This window comes from Hibiscus syriacus, unplaced genomic scaffold (genome assembly GCF_006381635.1).
Source record: "Hibiscus syriacus cultivar Baekdansim isolate YM2019G1 unplaced genomic scaffold, ASM638163v2 tig00112411_pilon, whole genome shotgun sequence".
NCBI classification, from domain to species: domain Eukaryota; kingdom Viridiplantae; phylum Streptophyta; class Magnoliopsida; order Malvales; family Malvaceae; genus Hibiscus; species Hibiscus syriacus.
Genome location: NW_024063326.1, coordinates 51,376 through 75,556, shown reverse-complemented (window position 1 = coordinate 75,556; position 24,181 = coordinate 51,376). Strand labels below are relative to the sequence as shown.

General features: G+C 35.5%; 4 protein-coding genes and 1 pseudogene across 4 annotated transcripts; all 5 read left to right on the top strand.

The window, feature by feature from the left end:
• Positions 1–1,131: 1,131 nt before the first annotated feature.
• On the top strand, positions 1,132–4,820 carry LOC120179314 (probable protein phosphatase 2C 46). The gene is made up of 5 exons (XM_039184943.1): positions 1,132–1,371; positions 1,871–2,291; positions 2,583–2,950; positions 3,812–4,048; positions 4,208–4,820. Exons 2-5 carry the CDS (start codon positions 1,973–1,975, stop codon positions 4,475–4,477), a joined length of 1,194 nt encoding a protein of 397 aa, XP_039040874.1. The 5' UTR covers positions 1,132–1,371; positions 1,871–1,972; the 3' UTR covers positions 4,478–4,820.
• A 3,378-nt stretch (positions 4,821–8,198) lies between these two features.
• LOC120179355 (protein ROLLING AND ERECT LEAF 2-like) lies at positions 8,199–9,187 on the top strand. Its single transcript, XM_039184976.1, has 3 exons — positions 8,199–8,303; positions 8,478–8,701; positions 8,779–9,187. The coding sequence occupies exons 1-3, from the start codon at positions 8,229–8,231 to the stop codon at positions 9,185–9,187; spliced, it is 708 nt and encodes a 235-aa protein (XP_039040907.1). The 5' UTR covers positions 8,199–8,228.
• Positions 9,188–11,567: 2,380 nt separating this feature from the next.
• Positions 11,568–12,500, top strand: LOC120179354 (annotated as a pseudogene).
• A 2,169-nt stretch (positions 12,501–14,669) lies between these two features.
• Positions 14,670–17,274, top strand: LOC120179313 (solute carrier family 40 member 2-like). The gene is made up of 8 exons (XM_039184942.1): positions 14,670–14,791; positions 15,014–15,164; positions 15,387–15,583; positions 15,753–16,241; positions 16,344–16,515; positions 16,615–16,752; positions 16,821–16,931; positions 17,039–17,274. The coding sequence occupies exons 1-8, from the start codon at positions 14,685–14,687 to the stop codon at positions 17,165–17,167; spliced, it is 1,494 nt and encodes a 497-aa protein (XP_039040873.1). The 5' UTR covers positions 14,670–14,684; the 3' UTR covers positions 17,168–17,274.
• Positions 17,275–20,021: 2,747 nt separating this feature from the next.
• LOC120179353 (transportin-1-like) lies at positions 20,022–23,429 on the top strand. The gene is made up of 12 exons (XM_039184975.1): positions 20,022–20,079; positions 20,407–20,453; positions 21,162–21,269; positions 21,588–21,689; positions 21,900–21,962; positions 22,037–22,111; positions 22,243–22,314; positions 22,439–22,563; positions 22,722–22,773; positions 22,853–22,921; positions 23,005–23,064; positions 23,331–23,429. Exons 1-12 carry the CDS (start codon positions 20,022–20,024, stop codon positions 23,412–23,414), a joined length of 915 nt encoding a protein of 304 aa, XP_039040906.1. The 3' UTR covers positions 23,415–23,429.
• Positions 23,430–24,181: the final 752 nt, after the last annotated feature.

Sequence of the window (24,181 nt, the reverse complement as noted above, 5' to 3'; positions counted from 1 at the left end):
AATAACAAGAATATGATTAGGGTTTGTTAACGCAATTTGAGTAATTAATTAAAGAGTTAAGAGTAACAAATACAAATTATCCTTGATTATAAGATATTGTTTTGTTGAGTCATCTAATTATTAAAAGTTATAAAGTGATCCTTTAATTATTAGACACTACTTTGTTGAGTCCTCTAATTATAAAAGTTATAAAATGATCACCGATTATTCATATATTCCAAACTCGTTATTTTTCGTTAAAAAATTAGCAACGTTTGAGATGGATGGTAACTTATTGCCTGCGATATGACTAAATATGATCCTAGAATCGTTTTAGTTATATTTTGTAGACTGAATATCTGTTTATATTATGTCGTTGAACTAGTGTTTAAAATATTATGTTGGTGAGTCAGTGCTTAAAAAAATGACAGCGCCAGTAGACATCATTAAAATATGATTATATCATATCTAAGTCGACAAGTTAATCTCCAACTTGGACAAATGTTAATTTTTTAACGAAAAATAACGATTTTAAAATATACTAATAATTGAATGATTATTTTATAATTTTTAATAATCGATTGACTCATCAAAAGAGTGTCTTATAGTCGGACTACATCAACTAAAATAATATATTACATTATTATTTTTAAAATACTCTTTTCGTATCAATTTATATTTCTAGTTAATCTATGGTTAATATATTAAATTTTTAAAAAAATAATGAGAAAAAAAGTAATATATCTTCCTTGTAACTTGATTTCCATTGACTCCATTACTCATCGGCTTCTTTTTTGTTTGAGTTTTGAGTTTTTTTTCCTCCTCTATTGCCAGATTAAGGTGCGGAGCCCAAAGATGGACCACTGCTTTGCTGGCTTCTAGCTCTCCATTGTTAGTTTTTTTATGGGTCTTGTCTGTTGAGAATTAGAAGGGGAGAGAGAGAGAGAGGGAGAGAGAGGGAGAGAGAGAGGGAGAGAGAGAGAGGGAGGGAGAGAGAGAGAGAGGGAGGGAGAGAGAGAGAGAGAGGGAGAAAATAATAATAATAATAATAGGAGAGGAAAAAGGAAAGAAATATATATATTTTTTTATATGTTGTTGGGGCCAAACCCCTACATATAAAAAAGACCTTCCCTTTTGAAAAACAATGAAGTAAAAAACTCATCCATTTCAATTTCTCTGTTATGTTCTATTCTTGTTCCGCTCTAGTTATCTCATCACTAGCTGAAACCAACCAAAACCCAAGTTTTGTTTTTGTTTTTCCTCTCGTTTGACGTGATTGATCCATAGATCTACTGATTCTGGTTTTGAAGCTCGCATGAAGCTTTTTCCTTTTCTGTTTCCAGATCCTCCTTTCAGAGTTTAAAGTCAAAGTGGTCAAATAAAGAAAAAAAGGTGAGCTTCTTTTTCTTATTAATTTTTAGTGTGGGAATCATGAGTTGAATTATGATGATTGATGGGTTTTAAGGGTTATGTGAAACATTCTTGTTTAAAGTTCTCAATGTGAAACTTTAGACCTTCTGGATATCCTAATGGCTGACCAACTACTTTGTTAGGGGGGAAATTGTGCTTTGACCGATTCTGTTGTTTTAAAAAGCCCTTCATGTTTTTGTTGATTTGTCCAGCAGAGGTATAATAATGGCTTTCTATAAGAACCAACTTTCCTCTTTTACACTGAAACAATCTATAATAAGGGAGCTTCTTGTACATAATTATTACTCTGCTAGCTGTTGATTATATAGTTATCAAGTTTATTCTATTATCAAGGCTTGAGGAGTAGTGAAAGATACTAACTTCTGCTTGAGATTTGCTTGATTTGGTTGCTTTTGAGTTGTAATTTCATAGTGCAGTATTGTTAACCTTTTGGTGTGCTTTGTTGTATGTGTTGCTGTAGTGTTCCGGTATCGCGTCGAGAAGCAAAGTAGGTAAGTCCTAGTTGTGTTCAGTGCTTATTTACATGTAGAGAATTTGGAGGGTCTTTTGGAGGAGATGAGGGATGTTATCTGGGTTTATGAACTTCTTGAGAGCCTGTTTTCGGCCAAGGGCAGATCGACACATTCCCACAAGCTCAGATGCTGGAGGTCGCCAAGATGGGCTTTTGTGGTACAAGGACTCGGGGCAACACTTTAGTGGTGAGTTCTCGATGGCAGTGGTTCAGGCCAACAATTTACTTGAGGATCAGAGCCAGCTTGAGTCTGGTTGTTTGAGTTCACATGAGTGCGGTCCCTATGTTACTTTTGTTGGTGTGTATGACGGGCATGGGGGGCCAGAGACTTCGCGTTACATCAATGATCATCTCTTTCAACATCTTAAACGTAAGTAAAAGGCCTTTGCTAGGTCAAATTCGTGTTAAGCTCTATGTACCGATTAAGTAGATGAAAGAAATATTCAATAGGCAGTTGTTTTGGATATGATGAAATGATTGAAGGAATTACTTGGTGAACTTGTTGCAGCCCTGGATATGGTTTCTTGTCCTCATTGTCCTTTTGTTATTTTGTGTCTCACTGCTTACTTATAGCTGTAGAGGCCAATTTTATCTTTGATAGTTTTATCTTGCACTTTTTTGCTGATGATGTTTGTTATTCTGTAAAATTTGTTATGATCAGGGTTCACATCAGAGCAACAGATGATGTCAGCTGATGTAATACGAAAAGCGTATCAAGCAACAGAAGAGGGTTTTTTGTCTCTTGTTACCAAACAGTGGCCTATGAAACCACAAATTGCAGCTGTTGGATCCTGTTGCCTGACTGGTGTTATCTGTGGTGGAACCCTTTATGTCGCCAACCTCGGTGACTCACGTGCTGTTTTGGGTAGAGCTGTGAAAGCAACAGGAGAGGTTCTAGCCATTCAGCTCTCAGCCGAGCATAATGCGTGCATAGAGTCTGTGAGACAGGAGCTGCAATCATTGCACCCTGATGACCCACAAATTGTAGTCTTGAAGCACGATGTGTGGCGTGTAAAAGGTATCATACAGGTAAGTTTCACTATGTTAAGTGGTAACGATTTTTATTTTGAGTAATTAACTGCTAATATCGTTTAGGTAATAACATCAACTTGTAAACTGCGATACTATTTTCATAGCTGTCATAAGTGGTTAGGTAGAAAAAAGATGAAATAAGACTCGCTTCTTATCTGAAGCTTACATCTCATTTTTCTACAAGAATAACCGTATAAACAAAGGAGCAAGTATTAGTTTTGTTTATCTGTGCTGCAGACTCATAGAGAGCTCGAACCAGTTCTTGTTCAAGTTGAGAAATATCGAGTATGCTAGTTATAAATTTTTGAAAAGTTTATTCTATTATACATGATTAGGGAAGAAGCATGAACCTGGGAAAGTTTTTATGTGCTTATGCTTTTCAAAGAAGAAATAAAAGCATGTCCTTAGTGTTTTTGGAGCGAAAATGTATTTTTATGATTACAAGTCGAGGACAATGTTCAAGCGAATGAAGGGTTTTGATCTTTAGAAAGATTATAAATGCTGCATGGTATCTTCTCTTCCTATATATAGATACAGGGTGGAGCTATCGAGGGAAAGAATTACCGATTATAATTTTCGACTCCGGTTGGATGCTTGGGTTTTCTGTAAAGCTAAAAGATGAAAAGGAAATAAGAAATATTTATGACTATGAGAATATTGGTAATTAAGAAAGATGATGGAAGGTGAAAAATCGTGCTATCGGCTGCTGCCGAAAAGCTTTGCGATCTAAAGTTTAGTGCATGCTCTCTGTCTAGCAGTTCAGAGTTGTAATTTTGTTGATATGGTTTTCCATAGTATGTTATGCCCTCCCTTTTCTTTTTCTTGAGAATTTTATTGATAGAATTCTCAACCTTTCAGATTTCCAGATCTATTGGTGATATATATTTGAAAAAGGCCGAGTTCAACAGAGAGCCTTTATATCCTAAATTCCGCCTCCGCGAACCTTTCAAAAAGCCAATATTGAGTGCAGATCCATCGATATTAGTGCACCAGCTGCAGCCACATGATCAGTTTGTGATATTTGCGTCTGATGGGCTCTGGGAGCACCTAAGCAATCAAGAAGCTGTTGGCATAGTTCAGAATCATCCACGAAGTGTAAGTTTCCGCCTCAATGTTTAATGTCATGAACTGTAATCTTTTCTCTTATCCCTCTGAAACTTTCATTTGATTATAGAATATAGAATTTCATCCTAAAATAAGGATTCCGAAAGAACAGAAAAAATTAACATTTTATTGGCTTTGGTCTACTTGCAGGGAATTGCAAAGAGGTTGGTAAAAACTGCTCTACAAGAGGCAGCAAAGAAGAGAGAAATGAGGTATTCTGACCTGAAGAAGATAGACCGCGGCGTCCGTCGCCATTTCCACGATGACATAACAGTAATCGTGGTGTTTCTTAACTCAAACCTCGTGAGCAAGGCTACCTCCATTAAGGCTCCTAATCTATCTGTTCGAGGCAGAGTAGTTACCTTGCCTCCTAGTACACTAGCTCCTGGTGCCATGCCAACCGAAGTCGGCAGTACCTGATGATGCCGGAAAGTGACAAAAGGAATAAGCCTTCGATTCTTTAATGTACACTTGTAACTTTTAACTAGAAACTAGTACAATTTGCATTTCGCATCCGTGTCGAAACACTCAAAAGAGAACTAGAAAGGAATACAAGGTGATGATGAGTATAGTTTGAATTTACCTGAGAATAGTTCCCTTAAAAGTCTATGTAATAGTCTGTTTTTGTTCTTCATCTGGTGCATTTATTAGTACACTGTTGAACAACTTGAATGTCGGGCTCTCAAGCTTTCCATCAATGATTATGTAAAAGCCCTGGCTTGTTGTACGCACTGATCAGTGAAGAACAACTTCATGTTTCATGTCAGGTTTCCTAATGCTTCAAAATGGCTCATTTTGTAACCTGTCCTGTTAAACAATATTATATATATATTAATTCATATAATCATCCTTTAAAACATAACATCTCATTAGTTTATATTAACGCTATAAAATAATGGTGGTTGGGACATGAACTGAAACCAGGTTGAGTTTGTATAATACTTTTAACTATCTTCTCCACAGAAAGAAGAAACAAAGAAGCCTTCAACTCTCTGTTTGAATAGTGTCGTTAGGTATTTTGATTTCTTGTTGTATTCCAAGGTAGAATACAATATTTTATGGGGCAAATGGAGGAAGTAGGCAATTCCCGAGGTGGGAATAACATTTGTCAGATTGTGTCAAGCCATATTCTCGCTAAACCCACACCAAATAGCCCCTTTCCCATCATTATATTTGTCTTCCCCAACCCTACACCATGACTCCATTCTCAAAGCCATTGAGCCTCAATCCTCAGAATCAATCAATAAACTAAGCAAAACCCACCAAAACACCACTAACATGAATTCCTTTGCATATGTAAAGGGTATTTGATAAGTGGAGTCAAATAATTTTTTTTAATTAGTTAAGTCGGATCGAGTTGAGTAAGGTTTTTAGTACCAAATCAAGTAATAGAGTCGAATTTTGATACCCACAACATTTACAACTGCTCCCTCAATGCAATGTCAATAGCAGTGGGTGACAAAAAAACCAAATGAAAAGTGAGTTACAAAGAGTTTGTGTTAGGATTGTGCTAACAACAATATATACTGACTTGAAATGTCAGCAACATTGTCATCTGTACTTTCTTTTGTTTTCCCAAACTGAAATCCAATAATCTCATCTTTATATTTTGTGAAGTACATTATATGTGCCAACACATGTAAGAGGATTCTTTTTTTTTCTTCACCAAAAAAAAGAGAGAGTGAAGGTGATGACACCTTTGTATAACACAGGCTAATTATAACCCGCAACTTAATGTGGATTTCTCAGTAGTTTTTTGGCATAACATTATTCATTTATGGACCAAACAAGAACCTTCTTTTTCTAAAGCATCACCACTCAGAACTCTAAATCCTTGCAAAAAAATATAATGTTTTTCACCAATTGCCAAGAAAACAATCTTTGTTAAAGAGATTTGTCAGTAGCAGTAAAGACAAGTACAGTCAAGCTTAAATCTTCTGCTTTTGTAAATCCCCCCCGCTTAATAACTCATTAAAGACTTAATATAAGCTTAATATAATACAGAATCTAACATAAAACATTATATAATACGAAAAAGATTCATCCAGTACATACATCTAAGCAAAAGACAGAACTCTCTTACCTTCTCTGGCTGTCTGGGGTGTTTGCAGTGGTGTGGTCACTATCCATCAACTGTTCTTTTTAACTCACCAGACTGCCCAAAGGAAATATGTCTGCTTAAAATGGAAATAATAATATATTTTTAATGTTTTTATTGCCCTGAAAAAGATAAAATAGAGAGTGGTTTTGCCATTGTTTTACACCAATCTCTCTCTCTCTCTCCCCCCTTCTCGAGCCCCTACCTTGTTTACTTTACCTTACCGACTCTAATCTCTTTCCAGTGCCCATTTAACTCTGCCATTTACTGTTCTACTTGCCCTTTCTCTTCATTACAGTTATCTATTATCCAAAACTAAACATGGTTTAAGCTTTGCTAATAAGTGTTAATAAAGCAACTAATCTTAACAAATGCATTTATATTTAGATTACAGTACTTCAGCGGGTTCTAAAACTCCTCATAAAGCTACATTTTTCCCTGTTTCAAAACCCTGAAAAAATCCAACTCAATTCTTTTTCTTCCATTTTTGTTAGAGCCCGTCCTTTTTATCAGAAAAGATTGCTTAGATTCCTACAAAAGATTACCTTTCTTTACCCTATCTCCATATATTCAAAAGTTAGTAGCTTCTACGCCTATTGAAACCAGGAGAAAAAAAGAAGAAAAGCAAAACACTCCCCACTCCCCAGGCTTTAGCAAAGGGAAATGGGTAGTGTTGCTTCAAAACTAGAGGAAGAAGAAGAGGTTGTGTCAATTTGTAGAGAAAGGAAACGCCTTATAATGTTAGCTGTAGATAGAAGATATGCACTTGCAGAAGCACATTTTAGGTACGGTCAGGCTCTTTATGCGGTGTCAGCTGCCTTTAAGTTCTTTGTAGCTCGCCATTCTTCACCTGCTTCACCTTTTCTCATCACTTTTCCTCCACCTTGTCCGCCTACGCCACCGGCCACGGACTTAAACGTGATGACCAACCCAATGTTGCTTCATCAAAGACCTTTAGAGTCGACCACCCATGAAGCCATTGCTTGTGAGTTTTGTGGTTCTTCAACAAGCTCTGGATTTTCAGAGGAAGTGACTGAACAAGAGGTGGTAAGAGAAGAAGAAGAAGAAGAAGAACAACAACAATAACAACTTTGTGGGTACTTTTATATGCAAATGCCACCACCAATGCCATCACCGCAAAGGGATTTTGGCTGGGACTTTTTTAATCCGTTTATGCTGCTGGACCGGAGATTATAAGTGGATACAACAGGTGTTCCGAGGATACTTAAAGAACGGTGAGGGAACAGGAAGGGATACCGAAGCTAGAAGAGGAAGGGGACACAAAAGAGGAAGAGAAGAAAGTTGTCATTGTTGAAGAGAAAGATAGTAAGAGGGAGCATGAGGAGATTGAAAGTGGTCTGTTGAAAGTGAAGGAACAGACGCATGTGAGCCAAGGAGAACAAAAAAGGATCACAGTGATTGATAGCCCATATAAAGGGAGGGAACTTTTAGAAACCTTGGAAGATATTGAGGATTATTTCATCAGGGCTTATGATTCTGGTAAAGATGTGTCAAGAATGTTGGAAGCTAATATGGTTCATTTGCAGTCTGGTTTGGTGGGAATTAAAGGTGAATATGAGCTTTACTCAAGCTTTAATAATGTATGTTTAGTTAGTTTTTTCTTGTTCAACAAAAACTGTTCAAGTTTACATTTGAAGTTACATTCTGCTTGAAACTTGTAGGTTCACCTCCAGTTTATGAGTATTTTTCCAGAAATGAGGAGAAAAGGGGGAAGGGGTAATCTCAGGCTAGCTTTTTTTGTTCAAAATCTTTGAGTCTTCATGCCCTGCATTTGCACATGTGGGTCTAACATACCCGTGTCCCATCCTACTCATTGCGAGTTCGAATAGCATGGTCCTTAGCATTATTTGATGGTCTTAATGTCCATATTGTAACAAGTAATCAATGGCTCTGCAAATTTTCTTGCAGAGAACTCAACTAAAATCATCCAGGCTGTTACATGGCATCGGTCCACTTTGTCTAAGCCTCAATCATGTAAGTCTTGTGGCATCCGGTTCAAAAAGTTCAACATGGACAGAATATAAGACTGATCTTTCTGATCAATATGGAGGAATGGATTCAGGGAGTCATTCATTAACACTAGGAAGACTTTATGCTTGGGAAAAGAATCTTTACGATGAAGTTAAGGTAAAAAAGTAGCAATTAATCTTAATTTTTGTGAAGTTAATGGTTTGTTCTTACAAAGAATTCTGGGTTTTAGGTAATGGGTGAAGTAGTAATAACTCAGGCTTCTTTTTAAGTTCTTAATAGTGCTCGTGTTCTAACACATATTCAAACATAATTAGTCAAGTATTTCACTAGGCAGGTGATAGCACAAGGAAAATTGACGAGAGAAAATGTTCTCGACTAAGAACCCAGGATGTTAAGGGATATGATGAGCTTACAATGGATAAAACCAGAGCTGCAGTAAAGGATTTGTATGCCCAAATCTTGATTGCGATTCGAAGTGCCGAATCAATCTCGAAGAGAATTCAGAAACTCAGAGATGAAGAACTACTGCCTCAAATTATTGAACTGTTAAAAGGGTAGGTAAAAGAATCTTCATAAAATCAACATTTTCATCTAAACTTCGGATTTTGATTCAACCTTTCCTTTGATGCAGCCTAACACGAACCTGGAAAGTTATGCTTGAATCTCATGAAACCCAAAACAAAATATTTTCTGAAGTGAAATCATTCGCCTGCCCTTCGTTTGGAAAGTTCTACAAAGATACTCACCGACTTGCTACGCTTCAACTTGAAGCCGAGCTTCGAAATTGGCGTACTTGCTTTACCGAGTATGTTGCATCTCAAAGAGCATACATTCAAGCTCTTCATGGTTGGCTAACTAAGTTCTTGGTTCCTGAAGTTGAATTTTATTCCAGGGGGAGGAGCTCTGGTGCACCACATGGAGGTAATGGGCCTCCACTTCTTGTGATATGTTATCATTGGTTAGCTTCCATGGAGGAGCTACCGGATAAGGCGGTCACCTTTTCATTGAAAAGTTTTTCTAAGGACGTGAAGGAACTGTGAGAACAGCAACAGAAGAGGAAAATTGATGGTATGGCAAAAAAACTTGATAGAAGGACCATGGCATACCAGAAGCAGAAACCAGGTTCAAGAAAGATCAGTTGGATATGATGAAGAAGATGTTGGATGTAGAAAGGGAGAAACACCACAATTACATGCAAGAAACACAGAGAATCACATTGAATGGGGTTCAGACTGGATTTTCTAATTGTTTTCGAGTCCTTAATTGAATTCTCCCAGGCTTCTATGAAAATCTACAATGAACTCGTGACTCTAAGTGAAAATGCTGAAAAAGTGGGGAATATGTCGTATATCGAGGGCTCCCGGGTTGAAGAAAATGGTAGCAGATGACACAGCTAAGCTAAGAGGTTTTTTAGAATCTTAGGTGTAATGAGTTTGATATAGTTTCTACTTGTATATTATTGCATATCATGTGTCATCAGCTCGCTTAGGTAAATTTAGTTATGTTTCCATGTTTTCGTTCTAATGTATAACCGAGGGATTCAAATTGATTTTGAAAGTCAACTCACTAATTCTTAACTTTTGAGTTATTCGAGTTCTATTTATAACAAGTCGAATTGAAAATTTTAATTTTTTCAAGTAGTCTTGTTCGCTCCTAGTTAGGGAGCAGTGCACACTGCCGATCTGGGAATGGGGGAGCTGGGACTGAGACGTTTAGGCCGGACGGAGACTGTGGATGCAGCCATTTTCGAACAAAAACAACAGAAAAGCTCTGATATTTTCCAGACAACAGAAAATAAGGTCAATGTAATACTAATAACGGGATGTTTCTTTTCTGTGGAGACCTATTAATTCGTGCAACTTTTGTAACTTCCTCTTCGGTTTTTGGTAAAAATACTCCTATGAGTCCCTGTACCATACACGAGACTCATTTTGATCCTATACTTTTTCAAAATGAACATAGAAAAACAAGCAAAATGATCATTTTTATCTCTCTGTTAAAAAAATAATTAATTTACTTCCTTTTCTAACTTGCATGGACCTATGTACTTATTTCACTCGCTTATTGCAGTGTTCTCAATCATCATACAGTGATTTATACAAGGCCATCCGTCTTAAGCAGTGATGGATCCATAAAAGATATAATTCGATAATCGTTTCAAGCTTGAAAGACAATTCGAGATAGCTACTGAGAAAACCTCAGCCTGCTTTTGACATTCTTACCACCGGTGGTATGATAACCGAATCAAGGATCTTCGGATATGGAGTCCACAAGCCGAATTCTCCTCCACTCTCTTTCATGCTACTACCGCTTCCCTTAAACTCGCTCAAATTCTTAACCCACTCTACTTTAGAAGAATGCTCCCGAGTATGTGGGTGCAAGACGAAAAGTGAATAGCACTCGCAATTCCGGAACATAAAGAACTTAAACAAGCCCCTTAACCTGTAAACAACGTAGCCGAAGCTCAGCTGGTCTCTTGGTGTGAAGAGAATGACCTCGTTGAAGCACAAGCAGTTGAACAAATTATTGAGTGCAATATGTTCCCTTATGATTATGGCTCCCTCAGGCACATATGCATTTGGTTATCAAAAAATATTAGCTTGCATTGACAGAACTATTGCCCCAATACTACACATTCTTTATGAACTCAGATGAACAAATAAAAGAGGCTATACTTTAGATTTCATGTAAGAAAAATGTGTATCCCTTCATACCGCTTATAGTATTTTTCTTCAAACTCCATGGCTCCATTCCTTCATGGTAATATATCATCATCTGCAGATCAATAAGAGGTCTGGCATATCGCTTTCTCCGCTTGTTTGCATCAGCCTCCTCATATATGCTCCTATGATGTTTGTGCTGAGCTATCGCATAAGTATGCTTATCACGCCATAAGTATCTACCAATAGGAAATGATTCAATCCAACTGTTTCTACGTCAGATCATAATGCAAGCTTCACATAGCTCAGGAGAAAACAAATCAACCAGGATGGTTCTCGATCGAATAATTCCTTTCAGGTTTATATCCAAGGATCGTTATGCATGCTTTTAAGTAATATCTTTACTCAGTTTATCGGCAATCATCAATAAAGTTATCAACTATTGCATTCAACATAAAATTATTACTATAAACAGAAAATTAACCAATTTTAAAGAGTATCTTAATTTGGCCACACTTTACCAAAACCCATAAATGTAAAGTAATTGTATTCTCCTCTCTTTCATTCACAGGGCTGCAAAGTTCTTAAGAATTCAATAGCATGATAGTATGCCTAATTTTAAAGATATCCATGATGCATGCTAAACTAACGTGCTGCTATTGATGTGAAATTTGTTCACACTGCTATTGCGGTCTTTAGTGGGTGGCTGAAGGCACTGTAACAGCGAAATAGAGGCCAAAGCATAGCTGTACTTCCACTAGTTGAAATGTTGTTACCGACTTGTATTTTGTTTGAAATTAGATTCATCTTTGAAACACTTTACTGATTTCATTTCCTTTGAATTAGATTCAGCTATGGAAGTTGACCATTACAGCGTCCTGGGTTTACCTTCTGGTGAGGAAGGAGTCAATTTGACGGCAAAAGAAAGTACCAAGGCTTATAGAGAAAAAGCCCGTGATATTCATCCTGATAAACGAAAAGATGATCTTAATGCCCATGAAAATTTCATAAAGCTCAAATCCTCGTACGAAATTCTTGTTGATGAAAAAGCCCGCAAGCTCTTTGATGATCTCCTTCGGGTGAAACTTGAACAGCAACGTCGTTTTGCTCAGCAAGACTCAAAGAGAAGGAAAATGATGTCGGATTTAGAAGATAGAGAATGTGCTTCTTTCGCTCCAGATCCTGTCATGATGGCTAAAAAGGAAGAAGAGAGAATTGAAAGAGGAGATTGCGAGGATACGTGCGATGCACGCAAATAAAGGTGCGAGCAGGCTGGGGTTTGGGCTTGAATCAAGACAAGGTTGGGAGAAGCTAAGGCAATTGTTTTCCAGATTTGGAGATGTGGAGGATATTGTAATTAAAAGCTCAAAGAAAAAAGGGTCTGCTCTAGTAGTCATGGCTACTAGAGAAGCAGCTGTAAGTGAAGTTCTTTTGTGTGATTTTATTTTATTTTTGTTGTTCTATTTTCTTCTTGAACTTCTATTTTATTATTTTTTTCTTTGGAGATTGCTGCTACAGGAAGTGTTACTGGGGATCTACACAATCCATTGCTGGTTGTACCTCTTAAACCGGCCATGTGTTATATATTTAACTATCGTCCTCTTGTTGAATTTCTTTTCTTTTGGTGTCTCACTTGATTCTGATTCTGACCAGGCTGCTGAAAAACAACAAAAATGATGAAGAAAAGGCTTGAAGAACAGTGCTAATTCATCCGTGGCACCTTGACGCCAGACAGAATAGTGATTATCCTGTAGGCTAGCTCCGACAGACGATTTACAAGAGAAAATTCGCCCAAAAACCAGAGAAAAAAAATCTCTAGGGTTTAATAAAATATTATAAAATCAAAAACATCCAAAAAGCAGTCCACAAGCCGGACTGTTATAGCAAAAAAATCGTCTTTATTCGAATTTTGCCAAAAATAGCAAAATCCCGAAAATCACTCAAAATTGAAATTCGAAATAAAATAAGCAATCTCCCAAAAATCCGGTCTAAATCGGATTTAAATTGACTTCCTAATTAACAATCGAAATATACCATAAATAGTAAAAAATAACTAAATCTAGTGATTCGGAGGGGAAAACGGCAGAATTTGAGGTTGAAAAAAAGGCCACATGGCGTCGAAAATAGCTTTCCGGATTGGGATCTTATGCGCGATTCTGACACCTGTAGCCAAAGTTATGGCCAAAAGACTGAAACATACTCAAAACGACCCCAATGAGGAACATGTCACAATCAATTCCCGCCTTTGCGCTGATCTGCCAACTCATGGTATCTCAGCGCCATCAACGTGCAATCTGACAGCTCAGCATCATCTGTCTCGGATCCCCTGCATCACACCTGGTCCATAGCAGTCTGGTCCTCAGAATTCATTTGTGTATTTTATCCAAAGAGAAAACATATATAATATTTTACTTGGGAAATTAGCTTTATAAAAGCACTATATACAAATTTAAGATTTAGTTCTTGTATTGTATAATTTGATCTTCTATTTCTATAACGTCTTTAGTTAGATTAAACAGTTAATTATTTTAGTTTTTCTCAAAAGTATGAAAAATTACGATTAACTATTTCGATTAAGATGCTAATATTGTTTTCCCCCTCAAAAACTTAAAACACAAAATAAATTATATAATATGATAGCATGATGTGTGTTATTAAGAAAAACATCCACATAAATAATTAATGAGGGCAGTCCTTATAAAAATAAGGCTTAATATAAAAAATATCTAATTTGTACAATTTTTTTATATAGATGTCTAAATTATTTTTTTGTCAATATGATTGTCCAACATTACAAACATTATCATTTTAAGAGTCTTGATTATAACAACCGTTAAAAAAATCTGTTAAGTGACACCTCTTCCCCCTCCACTTTTTCTCCAACATCCCCTTCCCCCCATTTTGCAAAAGATTGCAGATATTGTCTTATTGTTTTGGTCGGCCAAGCATTCGATCAAAATGATTCAAGATATTTTTAGGGATTTGAATACTTTGAATTTTAGGGATTTAAGGATTTAAGTTTAAGAATTTAGGGTTTTTGGATGACGACCGATTACTGGGGTGGCTGTTCGTCGATGGCGGCGACCAGGACCATGGCGGCAACGATAATGGCCGGTATTAGGGGTTTGAAATTAAAAATTTTAATGTTTTGGAATTTTTTTAAGATTTGAGAAAATTTTGAGGGTTTTTAAAAAAATATATATAATTTTAATTTTTTATTTTAAATAAAATTTTCAAAATTCTATAAATATGATATGTATCACTTAACAGACTTTTTAGTGGCTGTTACGACCAAGGTATTTAAAATGACAACGTTTGTAACATTAGACACCTATGTTGACCAAAAAAAATTAAGGCGCCTAAATAAGAAAAATGATATAGTTTGAACACTTATTTTTATATTAAGCCTAAAAATAAATAACATTTATATCACAAATTTGAGCATAGTAGAGGGACAAAAATTAGAATTTAACCTACAATTTCACTCCATGGCGGATGCATTGATGGGATTTTTACATTTTAGTATCATTTTCCCTCTGTCCTCTGAAGGAAAAAAACAAAAAGATTCTCCCCAGACGAAAACTCAATAGATTGTATATATGTATATTATAGATTGTTTTGAATATGATATATTCAGATTTCATTGGTGCGTTGTCAAATTGATAGTATTAATAATTTACTAAGAAGTCTATGATCTCAGATCAGCGTTTGACTAATTCAGCAACCACACCATCGCCTACTGTTGTATTCATTAATCCATTTAATAATCATCAATGCGTACATTTATCCCTATGGTATTAGGAAATTCCTTCAATCCCAGAAGGAAAAAAGATGATAAGAACAAGCAACTGATGCAAATTTATACATATGATCGTCAATGGATACAACAACCTTGCTTCCTTATCACCAAAGACAACTACTTCCGCCTTCATTTCTTCTCAACTACCTATACTCTGCTCATTTCCTTGCTAGATGGGGCGCCAGGTTCCTCTTTCATTTCTTTATTGATTTTCACGATATAGATTTAAAACCCGTTTTAAAAAAAGGCTTTCTTTCATATTGATTTTTCATGACTAAAACGAACTCTTGATTTCCTAATTTCTTCAGCGGTCACTGATTTTTTGTATTGTTTATATCAATTATTACACCCACTATAGAGGAACTATTGTTTGATTCATTAATTTGAGTTCTTTTCATTGTTTGCAGAATGTGGGAATTCTCTGTGGGTTTATATATGATCAGTGTTTGGCCTGATTCTTTACTCCTTGTTGCTATCTATGGTGTTGTGGAATCATCCTCTTCTGCTTTATTTGGTCCCATCATTGGACGATGGGTGGATAGGCTGACATATGCAAAGGTTTGCTTTAGATTGAATTTAATATTTCAGGTTCAGTTTCCACTTTCCATGTAATCTCCCTTTTTGTGAACATCAAGCCAATCAAATTATCAAACAACAAGAAAAAGTTGCTGATTGTTGGTTTTCACGAACTCATTTCACCGAGCATGTTGAACCTGCTGTTGATTTCCGAATAACTGCTATATAAATAGAGTGGCTAAACATGTAAAATTATGTTGGCAGGTTCTTCAACTATGGTTGGTAACCCAGAATCTCTCCTTCATAATTGCTGGAGGTTCAGTAATGGCCTTACTGGTATTTCCAAGCCTGAAGTTCACGAACATCGTTGCTTTCATCGCCCTGGTGATATTGACAAACATCTCTGGAGCTGTCGGTGTGCTTTCAACATTAGCTGGTACCATCCTGGTTGAAAGAGAATGGTAATTGAGCATGCTTTTTTCTACCATCCATTCATATTTAAAGTTTTTTTTTCTTTCTTTCTTTCTAAAATTCTGTGTTTCAATATTTTTTGTCATCTCAATTTTTTCAATTCTATCCGTTTGAGTTGTAAAATATGGTTAGTGAAGTTGTTTTGTTTTTCAATAACAGGTTGGTAGTAATATCAGAAGGCAATCCTCCTAGTTTACTCACTGATATGAACTCGGTTATTAGACGAATTGACTTAACCTGCAAGTTAGTGGCACCAGTTATAAGCGGCCTCATTATCAGCTTCGTATCACTAAAAGCATCCGCTATGGCATTTGCGTTGTGGACAACTATAACCGTATGGGTGGAATATTGGCTTTTTATGTCGGTATACAATGGGATCCCGGCTTTAGGCATAAACAGCAGCCGAAGGCTGATTTCAAGAGTTTCACCAAGTGATCAAGTGGAAGACACCATATCAACTTCTCAAGAAAGAAATAATTCTTTGTTAAATGAAGGAGAGAATGCAGCATCCTCTGGCAAAAGCTCTGCAAGGAGAATCATTGAGTGGATCTCGAAGGTTCCCTACATCGATGCATGGAAAGTATATTTGCAGCAAGATGTCGTTTTAGCAGGAGTTGCTTTAGCTTTGTTGTTTTTCACTGTCCTAAGGTGAGTGCTTATGAATTCTACTTTTGTCTGAGCTTTGAACTCAGAGAAGTAACGAAAGTAAGTAATTGAACATTGGGACTCGGTGAATGGTATTTTCTTCAGTTTCGGGACTTTGATGACGGCAGTCTTGCAATGGAAAGGGATTCCTGCATATGTAATCGGAATAGCTCGTGGAATCAGTGCTTCAATTGGAATAGCAGCAACGGTTTTGTACCCTGTGCTTCAATCTCATATTTCGACGCTCAGAACCGGATTATGGTCTGTCTGGTCTCAGGTATAAACAACACTAGCCATTGTACACTTAAGTTCTTTTTGATACTCCATACAGAAAACAGACCAAGAGATCTTATTTGTCTTTTGAGGTTTGATTCAGTGGACTTGCCTGCTGGTATGTGTGGCTTCAATATGGATCAAAAACAGCCAGTTATCAGCATATATGCTGATGGCCGGAGTTGCTACCTCTAGGCTCGGTTTGTGGATGTTCGACTTATCCGTCATCCAACAAATGCAGGTACCATATATGATTAAATCCTCTCTTCTTCTTTTGGTGTTACTGCATTTTGTTTTATGCTAACACAGGATCATGTTCCTGAATCCGATCGTTGCATTGTGGGAGGAGTTCAAAACTCACTGCAGTCTACCTTTGACTTAATGGCTTATGTAATGGGAATAGTAATATCCAATCCACAGGTAAAATTCTTCCTAGAATTTTAGCTTCAAATTAAGAAGCGTTCATAATCATCCCTGCTTGCTTGCTTTATATGATTGATGCAAATTAAGGATTCTCTGGGTTTCAGCATTTCTGGAAGTTGAACTTGGTATCGTTTTCGGCGGTGACGGTGGCCGCATTTCTCTACACTTACCATCTATACCGGATCCGGAACCACATTTTTCACTTTGAGAAGCTTTACTCATTACGTCAATGAATGTAAGCTGAATATAAAATTATGTCTGTCTCTAACCATAAAACCAAAGAAAAGCGTGTGGGAACGGATTGTGTATGCATCAGGACATTTGGCCCTTAAAAGTTGTGCTAGAAAATGCATGACAGAGGAGGAAGGACATTGCCAAAATCATTTATGATATTTGAACCTTCATTTTCTTCTTCTTATTATTTTGAATGAAAGAAGAAAGTCTTATCTAACTACTAGATAGTTTAACACATGGAAGACCTAAAATGTCTCGTCTGAGTGAAGGTTGGATTGAGGTTAAAACAATATCAAACATTCGCATAAAGAAGTCTCTCAGCATGTATAGTTTAGCTAATGCATTCGCGGCGAGGCGACCCTCCCAACCCAATTTACTTCATTCGTAAACGTTAGGATTCGAACATCTGACTTTGCTTAAAGAATATATTAACTTTGTCTCACTAGACCAACTGATTGTTGATTGAGTCTATTCGAATTATTTAAATATGAATAACATCGAATATATATGAATCTGAATAACTTAAAGTATAGTTAATCGTCATAAAATGAATTTATATAATTAAAATAATCACTTTAATTTTTATTTTTCAGAAATAAAATATTCATGGATTAGATGAAAACCGTTAATTAACTAATGATCAACATCTATAGTTGATATGACAAATCCATAATGTTTAAAGTGATGATATATCATATATCACGTCACCATTTAGGCATACATGTTATATGTCACGTAATCACTTATGTATATGCATCATATGCCACAAAATCACATATGTACACATGACATATGTCACACACATGACATATGTCACAACATCACTTATGTATATGTGACATATGTCATGTCATCACATTAAACACATACTATGTGTTATCTCATCACTTACATATGTATATATACATATGACTTATGTCACATTATCACTTTAGACATATAAGACTTATTACGACACCAAGTGTTAACTATTAGTTAACTAACAATTTCTGTCCAACTAAATATCATTTTATCCTAAAATTAAAAAGTAAGGATTAAAGTTCTTTTGTGTTTTATGGCATATTTTCATGGTACACTTTTTTTCTACCTTTTAGAACGTTTTCAATCTTTTCTATAAATTGTTTTATTATTTTTTTGTTTTTTTTGTTTAATACTTTATTTATTATGCTAATCTGCCATACTTTGGGTCCTCAGATAAATTTAGATATGTAATTTGTATTCGGAGATAATTTTCTTACGATGTTTGACTATGATTTACGATTTTCTGACTTTTTTATTTATAATTTTTTAAGGACAGATGTGTTATTGTCTTTCAATCTTGATGTTTTGGTTTGTATTTAACCTTTTATTTTAGCTGAGGTCCGCAATAAATTGATACTTACATGTAACAGTGTTTTGGAAGAGGCTTTAAACTGATATAGAGTTGGCTGTAATTAGAGGTGGTATACGGGCTACCCGCCCGTTTAGCCCGCGGGTTTTGACGGTGTGGGCTTAAACAGAGCGGGCTAAAAAGCCCGCATTCATAAACGGTTTTGAATTTTAAGGTCCGTAGCCCGTCCATTTAACCCGCAGGCTAAACGAGTTTACCCGCGGCCCGTTTAATAAAAATAATTTTAAATGTTTTAAATACAATAAAAAATAATGTTTTAACTTACTACCTTTAAAAATGATCGAGCAACTTGAAAATGAAGGTAGCACTGTCAAAATAATAAATAATATTTAAATTTTATTTTAAATAGCCGAAAATGATTATAAAATAATATTTTTTAATTTTTTAATCATTAATATATATATAATGATATAATTACTTAAACTCAAATTAAAAAAATAATATTCACTTATATCACCAAATTGAAAAACAAATAAAACAATAACCACATTATACTTTTATAAAACACGATTATTCAAGGCTATAATATGAATACAAAGAAGTGTCTGAAAGTAGAAATTCAAACATAAAAATTCAAAAAAGTCAAACATTATACAAATCTAACAAGAAAGTTGTCAAGTGTTTATAATAATTGTATTTTATAGATACTTTAGAGAAATACTAAAACATAATATGAAAATATAAAATAAAATACTTACAGTATAAGAGTAAATTTGAAAGATACAATTATACTAAAATTGATAAAATATAAGTCATTAATTTGTTCAAATATTACGTGTCATGTGATATATTATTAGAATATCATGTGACTTTTTATAATTAAATAACAAAATGGATAACATATTTCATGAAAAAAATAAAGGTCAAAATTAAATAAAAAAAACTTTAAATACCAAAATGATAATGATGTATATTTAAATGAAAAAAATATCAAGCAACAGTAAAATTATGACAAACGCCCTAATAAATTTAAGAACTACAATAGTTATAAGTAACATCATATTTATAAGTAATTTATTTTCTTTTTCTATAAAATTCTTTAAGTTTATTTTCTCTAAAATTTTATAAATTTTAAATTAAGCGGCCTTTAGCGGGTTTAACGGGTAGCCCGCGGTTATACCCATTAAACCCGCGGATTTAACGGTCCGGGCTAAAAAGTCCGTAATTTAAACAGTCTTTAATTTTTGAGGCCCGAAGCACGCACGGATCACGGGTTAAACTGGTAGCCCGCGGGCCTTAGCCCATATGCCCAGCTCTAGCTGTAATTACGTTGCCTTTGCTGCTTTGACCCACCGTCCACTCTATCCTCTGATAAGAGTTGTAATGCGTACTGCAAATAGAAGAGAACAACTGTATAAGTTAAAACAATCAGTGATCTTGATGTGAGGTACTTGAAATTATGATATTGGGAGTACCTAGGTTGATATTTCAACATGATAAGTATAATATAATTACAAAAAGGCATGGCTCTGGGGTATGCCTTTGTTGTGTGGTCTGGGGCGGTGAATCACAAAACGAAATGTCTGTTCTGTTCTAGTTACATCTGTTGCTGGTTTTTCTTCAATCTACTCATTGAGCATCTGAGGTTTCCCTTCAGGATGTTGTTTTTGGCATAATGGTGTTTGCCTTTTTCTTCCTCTGCATACTGTAACATAGAAGATGGGAGTGTGCACAGACTTGAACTTCTTATTAATCTTAGGGTCAGTCTAATCTGCATGATTTTTTAATCTGCTGTCAGATTAGAGCCATAGCATTCTTCAACATGATATTGGATTATATATTTGAACAAGATTACTGTACACTCTATTAATAAAGTTAACACTGGGATTATTTTTTTTACTTTTTCAGGCATTGGGTACTGGGTTCTCTCAATTCGCTCCTCCTGTATTCCAAAGGTGCATAAATATCATCCAGAGTCAACAATTGGCCAAGGATTTTATAGAGTTCTCTTTTACTTCTCTACTAATCAACAATTTAGGTTGATTTTATTTTCCAACCTCAATTTGTTCATTTGTGCTTTCCCCTTCATGGTTGACTGATGCTTTTATAGATATTTTGTCCACTGTAATTGATCTACTCAATCAAGCAGCATATCGACTAGTGCCTTGATTATTTGTTTAATTCATGTTCTGTTCTGTCATGTTATTATGTGCTTGGTTTTGGGGATCGAAACGCTTAGCCAAGACTATCTGAAATTTCCTTGTGTGATATATGTCATGTCAAGTACAGTGCTTTCCTTTAAACTTGTGTCGCGTTAACAATATATGTTTGAATTTATTTGATTTGAGAAGCATAAACTTAAAATAGATGTAGAGAGAAATCAATATATGGATGTGCTATATTATCCAACGGTGAAATTTTTGCATGTACTTTTGATACACCACCACATGGTTTTTCAATCTTATTTTCTATTTGCATAGTAATGTTACACCCACCTGTGGCCGAACGTCAAAGCAACTGAGCCCCTTCTTCACTGCATGATAATTCATGGAATCTGGTTTTCTCTTTGCATAATGTTCACGCCATATATGGTTATTTCAGTGATCTATTTACTTTTTTTGAGTTTTAGTCTTTTGAAGAAATTGATGGAATTTGTATTGCAGGTTGATCCTGTTTCAGCTGGGGTTCAGTATGATAAGGGGTTCACTGTATGTGCGCTTGATTTGCTCTCTGGACTAACAGCGGGACTTGGTAGTGGAATAGAGAGTTTGGTACTTGCTTTCTCCTTGCACCCTTTTTTCGTATCTTGAACTGAAGTGGGCAATTGCAGAGAACACATGGATGAATGTAATGAGCCAATGGACTATTATTTATGGAAACTTCCTTATACCATATATCCCTTAAAAAATTATACTTCCTTCCTTGATGTTTAATAGATTAATTGTCATTGTACCTATGTTTTGAGGACTTGTCCGTTTGTTCCTGATATTTAGTGTGCAAACTGGATATTTCCCTCAACTATATAATTTTTGATACGTGCAATGTGACCTGTGATGTTTGTTTTGCTCCCATCGACCTATTATATGCAGGCTTCACAGAGCGATTTGAGGAACTTGCTTCTGCAGTGTTGCATGGATGATGCATCTAATGTTCGACAAAGTGCCTTTGCACTTCTTGGCGACCTTGCGAGAGTACGTTCAAAATGAACCCACCAATTATGCTAGTTTAGAGCTATAGACTGAATAAAACATCTCCTTTCTTCCTTTAAGGACAATAAGCTTGCAAATCTCTTATTAGATAAGCCTTAAACATGGTCCTAGCTGAGCAACTTCAAACTTATTATATTTTTATAGTGTTTAGGTAGTGTATGTTAACTGTATTCAAATGTTGACTTTGATTAGGTGTGCCCTGTTCATTTGCATCCTCGTTTGTCTGAGTTTCTTGATATAGCAGCAAAGCAACTGGTAAGGACTCATTTTGGGATTCCTTATTTCCGTTTATCATATTTACATTTTTACATAGTATATGTCCAATGCAGAATACTCCCAAGATAAAGGAAACCATTTCAGTAGCAAATAATGCATGCTGGGCTATCTGCGAGCTAGCAATTAAGGTATGTATTTTCTGCATTCTGCATCATGTTAAAATTAGATTATATACCGTTTTATTGACATGCCTTCATAAGTTGATTCCCCCTTGGGTGCTTTGAATCCTATTTTTTACTACTCGCCTTTTTAATTTCAGGTACGTCAAGAAATTTCTCCAATTGTCGTGTCAGTGATCTCGTGTTTGGTTCTGATCCTCCAACATGCAGAGGTAATATTCCCTTTTTGTTGAAGTCTGTTAGCATGCATGCTGGTATATGCATAATTATTTGTTGTATGTTAGTTCTTGTATTAGTCATTTTGATTCCATAATCTCATCTCTGAATGATTAGCAGGGGCTCAACAAGTCGCTTGTTGAAAATAGTGCAATTACTCTAGGGAGACTTGCATGGGTCTGTTCAGATCTTGTATTACTACACATGGAGCATTTCATGCAATCATGGTGTATTGCTTTGTCTATGTAAGTATAATTTGTTCTTGTCAATTGTACTTGTTGGTTTGATGTATAGCTAAGTTCCTGTTTGGGTCAATCCATTAAATACACTCATTAGAGCAGAATCCGAATTCTACTTTATTAGCAAGCTTTCTGTCAATTCATTTGACAAATAACTTTGTCAGGATACGAGATGATATTGAAAAAGAGGATGCCTTCCGAGGTCTATGTGCAGTGGTATGCATCTGTTTTTGTATTGATGTTAATCAACAGTGAATCAATAAACTAATCTGTTCTTGGATGTACGCTTTTCCAGGTCAGGGCAAATCCATCAGGGGCTCTGAGTTCACTTGTTTTCATGTGTAAAGCTATTGCAAGTTGGCATGTAAGGATTCTGTTATTAAATGTATTTTTAGGGATGTGTATGTTAAACTAAAGTTTGATCTTTTGACTTTTTTCTGTCTGTAGGAAGTAAGGAACGAAGAACTACATAATGAAAATTTTCAGGTCTTGCAGGGTTACAAACATGTAGGCAGTCCTGTTTGCGTCTTATATTTCTGTGAACGGTCCTTTTTTCTTCTGCAATCATATAGGTTACCACCCTATGGCTGTGAAACTCTTGTTTAGTTCATTTTTATTGATTGATTTTTTCTTCTCTGTTATTCATTTTTATTTATCCAGTAAACAAGGGAACTTGAGTGCTTTTCGGTGGTTTATATTTTTAAGGATACATAATTATAGCATGCATTGGAGTATGTTCATTTACCGAGTCAAGTGAATAAATGTTGTTGCAGATGCTTAGGAATGGGGCGTGGGACCAATGTATGTCTGCTTTGGAGCCAACTGTTAAGGATAAACTTTCAAATTATCAAGTATAAGAACGTCGTCGTTGTCCGAGCTTGTCATTGTTCTACAGAATTTGTGGTTCTTCAGAGATGTTTATCAGCATCAACACCGTCGGTATAGTTTGTGCATTATCAGACTGTATTGGAGCTGTGATTCACATATAAGCAAATATAGACACGTGGTCGATATGTTTCAAATTCATTTTTTTATTGTTAAAAATTTGATGACAATTTGAGTTGGATGTTAACTTATTGGTTGATATGTGATAGTCGTTTAAAATTTTTAGATTATTTGTTATCATCACAGTCAACATGTTAACGTCCAACTCATATTGTTGTCAGTATTTTTAACAGAAAAAGATGAAGTTGAAACTTATGATAGTCAGGTGATCATATTATAATTTTAATAGTAGATGGATTCAACAAAGCGACGTCCTATGGTCGGAGGATTATTTTATAATTTTTAATAGTCGAGAGACTCAACAATGTAATACCCTATAATGGGAGATCGTTTATGTACTTTACCTTAAATTTAAAATACGAGTAAACTTTGAAAATACTTTTATTAGATACTTGTACTCCATCTTTTATTAATTTAAAAATAAGTTTGGGCTTTGTTCATTAAAGCATAAAAATACTCTATATCGGATTAAATTAGATACTTGTACTCCCTCTTTCTCAAATTGCAGAGCCAATGCAGTGTTGTTGCTAAATTCAAAGGAAATAAATAAGCTCTTTAGAATGACAATCAAATGCACATGAAAAAAATTAGACAAACATTGAAATATAATTCACAAAAT

Bases quoted from the DNA above. Each gene is read 5' to 3' on its own strand.
- LOC120179313 (XM_039184942.1), top strand. From the start codon at position 14,685: ATGGATACAACAACCTTGCTTCCTTATCACCAAAGACAACTACTTCCG. The intron at 16,242-16,343 runs GTGAGTGCTTAT...TATTTTCTTCAG, and splicing joins TTGTTTTTCACTGTCCTAAG to TTTCGGGACTTTGATGACGG. The intron at 16,753-16,820 runs GTACCATATATG...ATGCTAACACAG, and splicing joins CCGTCATCCAACAAATGCAG to GATCATGTTCCTGAATCCGA.
- LOC120179353 (XM_039184975.1), top strand. From the start codon at position 20,022: ATGGCTCTGGGGTATGCCTTTGTTGTGTGGTCTGGGGCGGTGAATCAC. The intron at 22,112-22,242 runs GTATGTATTTTC...TTTTAATTTCAG, and splicing joins TCTGCGAGCTAGCAATTAAG to GTACGTCAAGAAATTTCTCC. The intron at 22,315-22,438 runs GTAATATTCCCT...AATGATTAGCAG, and splicing joins TGATCCTCCAACATGCAGAG to GGGCTCAACAAGTCGCTTGT.
- LOC120179314 (XM_039184943.1), top strand. From the start codon at position 1,973: ATGTTATCTGGGTTTATGAACTTCTTGAGAGCCTGTTTTCGGCCAAGG. The intron at 2,951-3,811 runs GTAAGTTTCACT...TCAACCTTTCAG, and splicing joins GTGTAAAAGGTATCATACAG to ATTTCCAGATCTATTGGTGA. The intron at 4,049-4,207 runs GTAAGTTTCCGC...GTCTACTTGCAG, and splicing joins TTCAGAATCATCCACGAAGT to GGAATTGCAAAGAGGTTGGT.
- LOC120179355 (XM_039184976.1), top strand. From the start codon at position 8,229: ATGGATTCAGGGAGTCATTCATTAACACTAGGAAGACTTTATGCTTGG. The intron at 8,304-8,477 runs GTAAAAAAGTAG...GTATTTCACTAG, and splicing joins ATCTTTACGATGAAGTTAAG to GCAGGTGATAGCACAAGGAA. The intron at 8,702-8,778 runs GTAGGTAAAAGA...CCTTTGATGCAG, and splicing joins ATTATTGAACTGTTAAAAGG to CCTAACACGAACCTGGAAAG.